The sequence below is a fragment of the Euleptes europaea genome, chromosome 8 (assembly GCF_029931775.1).
Source record: "Euleptes europaea isolate rEulEur1 chromosome 8, rEulEur1.hap1, whole genome shotgun sequence".
In the NCBI taxonomy this organism is placed as follows: domain Eukaryota; kingdom Metazoa; phylum Chordata; class Lepidosauria; order Squamata; family Sphaerodactylidae; genus Euleptes; species Euleptes europaea.
The window spans coordinates 2,842,194-2,855,653 of record NC_079319.1 but is presented as its reverse complement, the minus strand read 5'-3'; the positions used below and the strand labels follow the sequence as shown (position 1 = coordinate 2,855,653).

Sequence of the window (13,460 nt, the reverse complement as noted above, 5' to 3'; positions counted from 1 at the left end):
TCTTTCTTTCTTTCTTTCTTTCTTTCCCCCTGAGCTCCCCACAGGGTAGCAGCGCGACGGGCTGGAAGGCGCACGCGCGGGCCGCGGCTCCAAAGCGGCGCCTCTCTCCGGGCTGGCTCTATGGTTCTCCTCGGCGACGCGCGCGGGGTGATGACGTTTACGGAAGAGGAGCCGCTCGGTGCTGCAGGGGCGCCCCTCTCTGGTGGCGGGCGCGCGGCTGATGCCGTCAGGAAGGGGCCGGTGGGCAGGCGAGCGCCGGCTGAGGAGGAGGAGGAGGGATGGAGGAGAACGAGCAGCTGCGGCGCCAGATCCGCCTGCTGCAAGGTGAGCGGGACCCAGGCGTCCGGGGGGGGGGGAGTCTGGCTGAGGGACCCAGGCGTCCGGGGGGGGGGGAGTCTGGCTGAGGGACCCAGGTGTCCGGGGGGGGGTCTGGCTGAGGGACCTCAGCAAGCCAGACTCCCCCCCCCGGACGCCTGGGTCCCTCAGCCAGACTCCCCCCCCCCTCCGGACGCCTGGGTCCCTCAGCAAGCCCTCCCCCCGGACGTCTGGCTGAGGGACCCAGGCCTCTGGGGGGGGGGGGTCTGGCTGAGGGACCCAGGCGTCCAGGGGGGGGAGCTGGCTGAGGGACCCAGGTGTCCGGGGGGGGTCTGGCTGAGGAACCCAGGCCTCTGGGGGGGGGTCTGGCTGAGGAACCCAGGACTCTGGGGGGGGGGGTCTGGCTGAGGGACCCAGGCGTCCAGGGGGGGAGCTGGCTGAGGGACCCAGGTGTCCGGGGGGGGGGTCTGGCTGAGGGACCCAGGCCTCTGGGGGGGGGTCTGGCTGAGGGACCCAGGCGTCCAGGGGGGGGAGCTGGCTGAGGGACCCAGGTGTCCGGGGGGGGTCTGGCTGAGGAACCCAGGCCTCTGGGGGGGGGTCTGGCTGAGGAACCCAGGACTCTGGGGGGGGGGGTCTGGCTGAGGGACCCAGGCGTCCAGGGGGGGAGCTGGCTGAGGGACCCAGGTGTCCGGGGGGGGGGTCTGGCTGAGGGACCCAGGCCTCTGGGGGGGGGTCTGGCTGAGGGACCCAGGCGTCCGGGGGGGGGTCTGGCTGAGGGACCCAGGCGTCCAGGGGGGGGGTCTGGCTGAGGGACCCAGGCCTCTGGGGGAGGGGTCTGGCTGAGGGACCCAGGCGTCCAGGGGAGGGGAGCTGGCTGAGGGACCCAGGTGTCCGGCGAGGGGAATTGGCTGAGGGACCTAGGCGTCCGGGGGGAGGGCTGGCTGAGGGACCCAGGCGTCCGTTTCCCCTTTGTATGAGGCTCGTTTTGGCCCCGGGGCGCAAACCTGGGCTGTTGAAGGGTTGCAACTTTTGAGGTGTCGAGTACGGATTTTGGATGCATATTTATTTATTTAGGGGGGAAAACGTCTGCTGCCTCTCCAGGAACCTGCTTGAGGTTGTTTGCAACCTCAAGCAAAATAGAATAAAAGCAAAACTATTCTTGATAGGTTTTTATTACCTCACCGCCCCCCCCTTTCCTTCCAGAGTTATGGGTTGTTGCAATGACCCTGTGAAATAAGGGTTGCCAACTCTGTCTTGGGAAATTCCTGAGGATTTGGGGATGGAGCCTGCGAAGGACAGAGTTTTGGGAGGGGGAGAGAGTGCAATGGGGTATAGAGCCCCACCCTCCAAAGTGGTCAGTTTCTCCAGGGAAACTGGTTTATGTTGCCGAGAGATCAGCTGGAAATCTGGGAGATCTCCAGGCCCCACCTGGAGGTTGGCAACCCTAGCTGAGCATTGCTGTTTAAGCCTGCCCTGTGATTTTTATGGCTGCATAAAGGGTTCGAACCTATGTGCTTCTAGTCCTAGTCTGCTATTATAGCTGCTGCCGACTCTGCATTTGTTTAGTATGTTTTTATCCTGACCCCACTTCCATCATGGAGCTCAGGGTGGTGTACGTTAGTCTCCCCTCCTCTCTTTTATTCTCATAACAACCCTGTGAGTTTTATCAGCGCTGAGGGTGAATTGCTCAAAATCACTCTAGGACAGGGGTTTCAAAACTGCGGCTCCAGAGCCGCATGCGGCTCTTTGGCCTGTTGAGTGCGGCTCTCCGAACTTGGTTCGGAGCCCCTGGTCTTGCGCCCGCTCGCGCCGGCAGCCGGGCTGCAGAGAGAGCAGGCGCGCTGTCTCTCCCCACCCCCTGCCGAGAATGGCCGGGTCCCCCTTTTCCTTGCCCTTAATGGTTGGGACGCTAAAGCCTCCCCTCCCCTCTAGCCGCGCGATTGCTGGGCGGGCGGCTCGGCGGTTCCTGGCTCCCCCCCCCGCCTATCAGCTGTTGGGCGGGGCGGGCTTCCTTTGGTAGACCTCCGGCTGAGTCCCATTGGGAGACCATGTCTACTCACTGGCTTTCTTGGAGGTAGACCTGGACTCCGAGGAGGGGGAAAAGTCCCCCTTCAGAGGCCAGGTCTACCAATAGGCTTTTATGGCTGTAGACCAGGCCTCCAGACGAGGACTCCGGACGGGGAGGGGGAAATGGCAGGGACTTACAATTTAATTTTTATCAATAAATAAGATCACTATTAAGTATGATATCAAGTTTTATTCTGTGTACCTATAGTTTAATTAAGACTTAAAACTTTAATTAAAGTTTATTAAGTTAATAAACAGTGTAACTACCTATATAGTTTAAGAAATTTGGCTCTCAAAAGAAATCTCAATCGTTGTATTGTTGATATTTGGCTCTTTTGACTAATGAGTTTGCCGACCCCTGCTCTAGGAGGAAGAGATTAGTGCCCAAAATTGTTTGGAATTACTATTCCTTGAGACATTTATCAAAATCATTCTGTGAGTTTTCACAGGAGAGGGCAAACCCTGCTTAGTTTGCAAGATCTGATGAGATTGGGCTAGCCTGGGCCATCCAGATCAGGGAAAGAGGTAGGGGCTGTTTAGTTGTAATGTAAGCTGATGGGATGTTATTTGGCTCTGAGTGGAATATTTTAATGACATTTTGTATGTTCTTAGGGACAGAGCAAGCTATACATTTCAATGAACAGGATCACATTCCATATGGTGTTAAAATATGCATATTCTATTGATCTATGTAAGATATGTCATAAGATGAAGAAAAAGCTGAGTTTACTTCTCGAATGGTGTTTGAATGTATGACTAACAGAAGCCCTTTCCCCCATTCATTTTAGGGCTTATCGATGACCATAAAAATGTCCATGGGAATGCACCAGCAGCCTCCCAGCCTGCTCCAACACCCAGGTGGAGGAATCCCCGGCCTCCTTCTTTTAGCAGCCAAACTGTTTTCTCTGCTAGGTATTCCCAGCAAGCCCAAAGGGATTTTCAGCCTCACCAGCATAATGCCTGGAGGAAGAAATACTCTCTTGTCAATGTACCACCTCGACCCCTGCTCAATCCTGGTGGCAGCGTTTCAGCCAGCGATTCTCAGACTGTCCCAAGCTACGGGACCAGCGAAGCAGTTGAGCCACGGCCAGTGCTTTCAGAAAGAAGAGTGGGCGTGGCTACAGATGGTAACATAACTGTTGGGTTGCAGACAAGCTCAGTCGTAAGAACTGTTGCTATCCCTTCATCCCAGGGTGGCTCCTCTGAAGCAGCAGAGGGCCCTTCTACTTCCAGGATCTCTGCTTTGACTCCACGTGTTGCCTCAAAAGAGAGCAAACAAAAGCATCTCTCAGCCGTGCCGCACTTGTTGCAAACCCGGACTGTTGCTAGGGGTAGGGATGACTCTCTTTCGGTGTCTTTCAAGGGGTCTGCGCCCTCGCGAGTAGTTCAGGGTGCATCATCTGACTTGGCCCCGGATTTGGGGAGGACGATCAGTGAGCGGGCCATTGCATTGAAAACTGAGCCTCAGCAGCCGCTGACCTTGCCTGCTCGTGAATTGGGGTGCCTTTCCGCAAAGAAGAAACCAGCATTGCAGGTGCCTGTTTGGCACACTCCGCAACAGGTCCCTGTGGCAATCAGCAAACTGAACCCAGTGCGGAAGACTGAGGCACCCAGTTTGCGTGCTAGTTCAGCTCGGGAAGCTTCTTCACCAGGTGGAATGAGCCTCTCTAAGGACAAATTTTCAGCACCTGCTCTCCAGACAGCCCCTACCTTGCCAGCCTCCACCAAATCTCCCAAGTTCAGGAAAACCAACTACACCTGGGTAGCCAACCCAGGTAAATGTCTCCGTGCTTCAAAAAGATGGTCTGCTTCCAGAGCCTCTGAAAGCAGCCAGAAGCTTGCCGTTGGGGCAGAGAGACCCTCCAAGTCAGTACCGAGGGGGGACTTGGGAGCAAAGCAAAAGAAGTCCAGCCCGCATTCGAAGTTGGGGGTGTCTTCCAGCAAGTACAAGTGGAAGGCATCCAGCCTCCGGCTTTCTCCCTCCACATCTGCTTCGGCATTTACGTGGCACTGCGAAGCACGTGGTGGGCCTGGCGCCCCCCACTTCTCAGGAGCCAGTTCTTCCCTTCCATCTGTGAGCCGAGTGCCCCTTGGTCATGGCGGTCTGAAACCAACCTTGGGGAATACCAGCTTTCTAAATTACAAGTTGAAGAGCCGGACCAAAATCATCAGAAGGAAGGGAAGTTCCAGGTAAGTGGAACTCCCTGCCCCAGGATGTGGTGATGACTGCCAGCTTGGAAGGCTTGAAGAGGGGAGTGGACATGTTCATGGAGGAGAGGCGTATTCATGGCTACTAGTCAAAATGGATAGTAGTCATGATGCATGCCTATTCTCTTGAGGATCAGAGGAGCATGCCTATTCTGTTAGGTGCTGTGGAACACAGGCAGGATAATGCTGCTGCTGCAGTGGTCTTGTTTGTGGGCTTCCTGGAGGCACCTGGTTGGCCACTGTGTAAACATACTGCTGGACTTGTTGGGCCTTGGTCTGATCCAGCAGGGCTTTTCTTATGTTCTTATGAAGAAAGGGTGATTCATGGCTACTAGTAAAAGTGGATACTAATGATGCATACCTGTTCTCTCCAGGGTTGGAAGAGCATGCCTAATATATTAGGTGATGTGGGACACAGGCAGGAGAATGCAGCTGCAGTCGTCTTGTTTTTGGGCTTCCTGGAGGCACCTGGTTGGCCGCTGTGTGAACAGACTGCTGGACTTGATGGGCCTTGGTCTGATCCAGCAGGGCTTTTCTTATGTTTTTAAGGCTTTTAGAGGGGAGTGGACATGTTCATGGAGGAAAGGGCTATCCATGGCTACTAGTCAAAATGGACGCTAGTCATGATGCATACCCATTCTCTCTAGGCTCAGAGGAGCAGGCCTATTATATTAGGTGCTGTGGAAGACAGGCAGGATAATGTTGCTGCTGCAGTTGTCTTGTTTGTGGGCTTCCTAGAGGCAGCTGGTTGGCCCCTGTGTGAACAGACTGCTGGACATGATGGACCTTGGTCTGATCCAGCAGGGCCTTTCTTATGTTTGTTGCCTGGAGTAAACACTGCCTCTTTTCTAAGTCTTTACTTAGAATTACATTGACTGCCCCAGTTTGGCATCTGGAATAAACAATGTGCTTCACCTTTCCTGAAGTTGCAAAGAGATACTTCATCTGCCTTGTAAAATGCAGCTTCAGGATGAGCAAAAGGAAATACTTCTTTACACAATGAGTGATTATAATGTGGAATTTGCTGCCAGAGGATGTAGTGAGAGCCGGCATGGTGTTGTGGTTAAGAGTGGCGGACTCTAATCTGGTGAACCGGGTTTGATTCCCCACCCCTCCACGTAAAGCCTGCTGGGTGATTTTGGGCTAGTTACAGTTCTTTCCAAACTCTCTCAGCCCCACCTACCTGACAAGAAGAAGCAGAGTTGGTGTCTGTCGTGGGGAGAGGAAGGCAAGGCAATTGTAAGCCAGTTTGAGACTCTTTACAGGTAGAGAAAACAAGGGTATAAAAACCAACTCTTCTTCTACAGGTACAGATGGCTTTAAAAGGGGATTAGACAGATACATGGAGAGTTCTATCAGCAGTCACTAGCCATGGGGACAAAAGGGAACCACCATGTTCAGAGGCAGTCAACCTCTGAACCCCAGTGCCAGGTGGCAACATCAGGGGAAGGCCTCTATACTCTGCTGTTGGATCTCCAGAGGAACTGATTGGCCACTTAGGCTTTTATCAGAAGAAGAGTTGGTTTTTATACCCTGCTTTTCTCTACCTTAAGGAGTCTCAAAGCATCTTACAATTACAATCCCTTCCTCTCCCCACAACAGGTATCTTGTGAGGTAGGTGAGGCTGAGAGAGTTCAGAGAGAACTGCGACTGGCCCAAGGTCACCCAGCTGGCTTCATGTGGAGGACTGGGGAGTCAAACCTGGTTCTCCAGATTAGAGTCCACCGCTCTTAAATATTTTACTATGCTGGCTCTCAGGGAAGGCCTCAGTCGCTGTGCCCTGTTGTTGGATCTCCAGAGAAACTGGTTGGCCGCTGTATGAGAAAGGAACATGAGAAAGGTCTGATCCAGCAGGGCTCTTCTGATGTTCTTAATGTGACTTCGTGGCAGTCAGATATCTGTGGTTGTCATAGCTGCTAATTCTTCCCTGTGCCTCTCAGACCCTTCCTTGACCGCCAGGCCCTTCTCTCCCTGGCTGGATCTTCTCCAATTCCAACTGTAGAGCATTAAAACGTAAATCAGGGTTTGCTCTGTTGGCTTTTGCCCTGGAAAGCAAGCTGCCTTTGGTCGCCTGACGCAAATTGGCTTAATCTCTTGCAAGCTGCAGAGTTACGAGGGTTTCTTTTTCATCCAGCCTTGTAGAGAGATGGCAAGATCCGGGCTGCTTGTTGCTATGCCGTTTATCGCTTAGCACCAAGAGAGTGCTGCTCAGAATGGGCAGAATGGCCTGTGCTTCTGTCTGACCAGGTTTGCTTACAGGATTAGAAGAAGAGTTGGTTTTTATATGCCGACTGTCTCTACCTTTTAAGGAGAATCAAACCGGTTTACAATTGCCTTCCCTTCCTCTCCCCACAACAGACTCCTTGTGAGGTAGGTGGTGCTGAGAGAGTTCGGAGAGAACTGTGACTGGACCAAAGTCACCCAGCTGACTTCATGTGGAAGAGCGGGGGACCCAACCCAGTTCAACAGATTAGAGTCTGCCTTGTGGTGTAGTGGTTAAGAGTGGTGGTTTGGAGCGATGGACTCTGATCTGGAGAACCGGGTTTGATTCCCAACTCCTCCACGTGAGTGGCGGAGGCTAATCTGGTGAACTGGGTTGGTTTCCCCACTCTTACACATGAAGCCAGCTGGGTAACCTTGGGCTAGTTGCAGCTCTTAGAGCTCTCTCAGTCCCACCTACCTCACAGGGTGTCTTGTGGGGAGGGGGAGGGAAGGAGGTTGTAAGCCGGTTTGAGTCTCCCTTAAGTGGTAGAGAAAGTCGGTATACAAAAACAAGCTCTTCTTCTAATCACTACACCACGCTGGCTGGAGAAGAAGGTGGGTGGGGGTCAAAGAGGGGCAGGTGGGGCAGCTTAGAGGAGGAAGATGACAAATAAAGAGGGCACGTTCCTTTTGAAGAACTGTGTTTCTTGGTATCAGAGAGCGAGAGGTACTTCTTCGTCTTAGTTCAGTGTGGCTTCGGGATTGTTTGAACCTGCTTTCCGCACAGGGCTTCCAGCTGCGTGGACTTTGTGGCCGTGACTGTTCATGCAGTTGTGGGCTTGTATAAATTGGCTCCCGGGGCAGATGTTTTATGGCGAAGGTCTGTGGTTCTACCTCTAGTGAGCATCTGTCTTGTGTCCTTCCAGCTCTCCTGCCGAGAAGAAGAGCCCCCCCTTCTCTACCTTGCTTCTGAAAAGCCGTTACTGTCTCAGGAAAAGGAACTCCCCCCGGGGAAAGTCCCCCTCTCCCGCCGCCAGGAAGGCTGGTGCCAAGGGCCTGGTCCAAATCGGCAAGCACAGGCTCCGCAGGCTGCCGGCGTCCAGGTGCCAAGTCGCTGCCAAAGAAGGTAAGTGCCGACCTGGACATGTACGCTTGGGTGGTGCATGAGCAGTGGCCTCTAGCCCTTTAAGGGAGATCCTCACACGCTGGTCTAGGTATATATCATTTTTAAAAATATGGAGATGAAATGTTTAAAAATAATTTGATTTGTTTTCTGTAATTTTGTTTGAAAGAAGTTTGAGAATGTTCTGAGGAAGTTAACCTTTATGAATCAAGTGAAACCTAGGAGCGAGTTAACACGGAATTAACCTGCTACACAGAGGAGGCAACTTGGTGCGCATAATACATGAAGAAGTGTTGTATAAAAGGAAGAAAAAGCAATATAGCCTCCATTTATTTTGTATTTAGTCTGGATTAAAAGGTGTTAATTTCTAAGACTTGTGTGACAAATGTGATATGTCCCTTTGTTCCTGTTGAATTGAATTTCATACATACAAATACATGAATACATTGTGAGTCTTTAATATAATTTCATACCATAGGTTGGGAGCAGTGGATAAACTGTTGGTCTGAGAAGGAGGAGAGGCACTCTTAAGAGGGCGAGGTAGCGTGGTAGAGTAGTCAGAGTGTCAGACGAGAATCCAGGTTCAAATCCCCACACTGTATGGTTTAACCTTGGCCCAGCCGCTGTGTCTCAATCTCGCCTACCTCAGAGGGTAGCTGTGAGGTTAAAATAGAAGCAGGGAGGCTCTTGTCTGCACCTCTGAGCTTACTGGAGGAACAGCAGGTTACAGAATGCGCCAGACAGGCAGAGAGTCTCCTTTTTTACTAGAGCCGCTCCACTCATTCTCAAGCTTTAAATTAAATTGTGGAACTCCCTGCCCCAGGATTTGGTGATGGCTTGAAGAGGGGAGTGGACACGTACATGGAGGATAGGGCTATACATGGCTACTAGTCGAAATGAATACTAGTCATGACGCATACCTATTCTCTCCAGTATCAGAGGAGCATGCCTATTATCTTTGGTGCTGTGTAACACAGGGCGGAGAATGCTGCTGCAGTCGTCTTGTTTGTGGGCTTCCTAAAGGCCCCTGGTTGGCCACTGTGTGAACAGACTGCTGGACTTTCTGGGCCTGGGTCTGATCCAGCAGGGCTTTTCTTATTTTCTTATGTCCATGCCTATTCTCTCCAGGATAAGAGGAGCATGCCTATCATATTAGGTGCCATGGAACACAGGCAGGATGGTGCTGCTGCAGCCGTCTTGTTTGTGGGCTTCCTAGAGGCACCTGGTTGGCCACTGTGTGGACAGATTGCTGGACTTGATGGGCCTTGGTCTGATCTGGTATGGCTTTTCTTATGTTCTTATGTTGTAATGTTCTTACGCTCACAAGGTTCTTTCTCTAGCCAAGGTTTCCCAATGGGTCACGTTCATACCTATCTATATCTGTACCTATACCTACCTACCTGGTGGCCTGGCCCACAGAAGCTGAGGAAGGTCTGCCCTCTAAGCAGGAGACAGGCCCTGAAAATCTTGCCACCCGAGCCCCTTCTGCTCTAACTGAGCTGAAGCTAGTGAAAGTGTTTGCCTCATCGATGTATTATTTTGGCAAGCCTGGAGGGTCCGTGTTTATGTTGCTCTGACTTTGGCCGTGGAAAGAGGACACTTGGGTCTCTTTGTTAGGGATTTTCCAAGGAACCTGCTGATCCATGTGGTTGGATGTGCCGCTAACTAGGTGCAAGCAGGCCAATTGCACAGGATGGGGGCTCAGCAGGCTCTGGGCAGAACCTCCGTACGTCCCCCTCACATGAACACATGAAGCTGCCTTAGGAGAGCCATAGTATTTTTCTATTTGATTCTTCCTTCAGTGGTTGAGGAAGTTGGCATGTAAAATCCGACTCTTCTTCTTCAGGTGGTGGCCAGGCCATATCCCCAGAGTGCATAACTGGCCTGGTGGAGTTGGTGGGAGGTGCCTGACGTGCCCCCACCTGACTGTTAAGGAGGGTCCACAGCTCAGTGGTAGAGCATCTGCTTGGCATGCAGAAGATCCCAGGTTCAATCCCCGACATCTCCAGTTAGGGATTAGATAGTAGGTGATGTGGAAGACCTCCTCCTGAGACCCTAGAGAGCCATTGCCAGTCTGAGTAAGACAAGACCGACCTTGATGGACCGAGGGTCTGATTCAGTATAAGGCAGCTTCATGTGTGTTGGATCACAAGCATCCTGCTGAAAATGGTCAGTAATTGCCGGCCGCAAAAAGTGGGCATGAGGCCCATACTCCGTTGCATCGTTCTGAGTTATAATCAGCCGTGAGCACTGATGTGTAAAGTAATAAACCGAATCCACTAATAATAAATACGGAGCCTGATTGGGGGGGGAGGACATTTTGTTGTCTCCCTCTTGTCATGCCATCCCCGACACTATACCGGTTTGTCTGCTAGTGGGGAGGGCTAGGGAACATTCTCGATGCCCCAGGAAAGAGGGAACCCTCTTTGTGTTTGCATTAACCCTTGCAAAGCTGTGAAGCCCCAGCATGTCCCCTCTTTTCGAAAGCAAGTCAACGTCATTCGTTACCGAAGCCAAGGCAATTGGAGCATGATTTGGTGTGCTTCATGTCCTATTTAATAATAACACTTAATATTAATACAGATAATTATTAGCTGTAATAACAGGAAAGAATAATGATTAAAGCACCATCAGTGTCTTTATTAATTAATCAATAATTAAGTGCCATCCATCAAGCGGCCAATGGGTCTGCGTGGTAGGGTGGGAGGGTCATCTTTGAATCTCTCGGTAATGGAGTAGTTCTATTAATATTTCTTATTTATAAAGTTCTGCAGAAGTCGCTTTGTGCTTAAACGCTGGTCATCCGTCGGCAATTTCGTGTGCTGAATTGCTGATGGTAATACAGATCTGGAGCTGCCTCCCAGCCCCGCATTTTTGAAAACATGCTTAGGCACAGCTCACGTGTGTGAATGTTGGGTCATGAAGGTGAAGAACGCTGCCCCCCCTTTCCCCATTTCTTTCCCCATTTTTCCAAGGACTTTTTGCCATGGAAAAATGGGAACTTTGGGTGTGCATCAGGGGGCAAAAACCTCTATGAAACCTTTTGTGTTTGGGAATCAGTCAAATGTGAGTTTTACTCGCAACATTTATTTATTTTATTTATTTACGTTATTTATAGTCTGCCGTTGTCTCTGAGCCTCAAGGCAGATTACACAGTATAGGCAGATGACCGTGTTTCTGATATTTATTATTTTCCATGTTCCAGTTTTAGTCTTTCCTTCCCTTAGAGTTTCCAAACTGAAGTACAGGTAGCTCGCTGACTAGTGCTGGCTGCTTTCACAGTTCTGCTTGCAGCAAATGAAGCCGTTTATGTTCTTCAATATCATAAACTTGTCAAATAGTGCAATTCCATATGCTAAATAAGCTATAAATGATCCATTTTATAATGCTAAAGCAGTACTTAAGGTTAGGCTTGATAAGAAATATATAATGTCCCCCTGCCCCTGGTTTTTTCCCATGGCTTCAAAACTGGTCCCCTAACCCGGTTTGAGGAGCCCCGTGGCTCAGAGTGGTAAGCTGCAGTACTGCAGTCCCAAGCTCTGTTTATGACCTGAGTTCGATCCCGACGGAAGTCAGTTTCAGGTAGCCGGCTCAAGGTTGACTCAGCCTTCTATCCTTCCGAGGTCGGTGAAATGAGTACCCAGCTTACTAGGGGTAAAGGGAAGATGACTGGGGAAGGCACTGGCAAACCACCCCGCAAACAAATTCTGCCTAGAAAACGTCGGGATGTGACGTCACCCCATGGGTCAGGAATGACCCAGTGCTTGCACAGGGGGGACCTTTACCTTTACCTAACCCGGTTTGAATTGGTCCCCTAACCCAGCGGTTGCCAACCTTTTTTTCACTTGCATACCCCTTGGAAGCCCATTTCCATAAATGATACCCCTCATATTACCAAAATGTTTGTAATTAATGTAGTCGCTGTTATTTCAAATGCCTTTTCCCGCCATTATTAATTCCCCCCCTGTGTACCCATAAATGTCCTGGTTTGTACTCCGGGGGTACCCCAGGTTGGGAACCGCTGCCCTAATCGGTCTTTGGTGATTTGGGCTTTGCTGTTGGACAGTGGGTGAGAAGCCAGCGTTGTCTGACTCGTGCTCTAGACCTTCCGAATCTGGGTAATTTCCGTATCTTTCCCAGGCTGCCCCTGATGGTTAAAGGCATAGTTAAATTGTGGAACTCCCTGCCCCAGGATGTGGTGATGGCTGCCAACTTGGAAGGCTTTAAGAGGGCAGTGGACATGTTCATGGAGGAGAGGGCTATTCATGGTTTCTAGTACAAAATGGATGCTAGTCACGATGCATACCTATTCTCTCCAGTATCAGAGGAGCATGCCTATTACATTAGGTGCTGTGGAACACAGGCAGGATAATGCTGCTGCAGTTGTCTTACTTGTGGGCTTCCTAGAGGCACCTGGTTGGCCACTGTGTGAACAGACTGCTGGACTTGATGGACCTTGGTCTGATCCAGCATGGCCTTATGTTCTTACAGCTGACCACCTGCAGTATAAGTGGCTGCCTCAGCATGGAGGGTCAGCAGCTCTGTCGTGTTCAGGGGTGGGGGGGTCAAATGTTTAATGCCTCCCTCCCTCCCTTCCTCTTGCCATTCTCCACCAGCTGCCAAAATGAGACATCAGGAGGCACCGCTAAGAGCAGATTGTTCCAGCGCTGCCAACAAGCTGTGTTCTTATTGGCTCTAGGAAGACATGTTTGGGTCTTCCACAAACTGGACATCTGCTTCCTCTTAAGCGTTGAGTGAGCTTGATAGCAAGCCCTAACTTCATATACGATCTCTAAAGAAACTTTAAGCTATCTGAACATTTGAGGGCAAGGTCTGGTGAGCGTTCTTAGAGAACTGTTTACGGGTTCCATCTTGCATGTCGGTTGCATGAGAGTTGAATTCGGGGTGGTGCTCAATCCCGCAGAGGGAGTCCTGGGGCAAAGGGGCTTCTATGCTGGATGGAAGGCAGATCATAGAGAGCCATATCTCGCATGGTGCTGAACACCCTCTCTGGCAGCTAAGGATTCAGGCCCTGTGAGGTGTTTTGTGCCTTAACGAAGGGGGGGGGAGAAAGGGAGGGTGATCAGGGACCTGGAGACCGAGCCCTGAAAGGAAAGGCTGAGGGAGCTGGGAATGTTTAGTCTGGAGAAGAGGAGGTTGAGGGGGGACATGATGCTCTCTTGAAGTATATGAAGGGCTGTCACTTAGAAAAGGGCAGGGAGCTGTTCCTGTTGGCAGCAGAGGATAGGACTCTCAATAATGGGTATTAATTATCGTAGGAAAGGTACCCGCTGGATATCAGGATTTTTTTTTTTACAGTAAGATTTGTTTGACAGTGGAATTGGCTACCTGGGGAGGTGGTGAGCTCCCTCTCACTGGCAGTCTTTAAGCAGCAGCCGGACGAACACTTGTCAGGGATGCTCTAGGCTGATCCTGCATTGAGCAGGGGGTTGGACTAGATGGCCTATATGGCCCCTTCCAACTCTATGATTCTATAAGGGAGGGAGGGTGAATGTTCACGCGGCCAGGAATTGTGTACCTTCCC

General features: G+C 51.2%; 1 protein-coding gene across 1 annotated transcript in view; it reads left to right on the top strand.

Moving 5' to 3' along the window:
• Nucleotides 1-263: 263 nt before the first annotated feature.
• The window catches only part of ZC3H3 (zinc finger CCCH-type containing 3), a 239,653-nt gene continuing 226,456 nt past the window's right edge, over nt 264-13,460 (top strand). Inside the window, exons 1-3 of the mRNA XM_056854620.1 lie at nt 264-324; nt 3,171-4,572; nt 7,719-7,918. Of these exons, the coding sequence (XP_056710598.1) occupies nt 279-324; nt 3,171-4,572; nt 7,719-7,918 (1,648 nt within the window). The 5' untranslated portion in view covers nt 264-278. The remainder of the gene's footprint in view (nt 325-3,170; nt 4,573-7,718; nt 7,919-13,460) is intronic.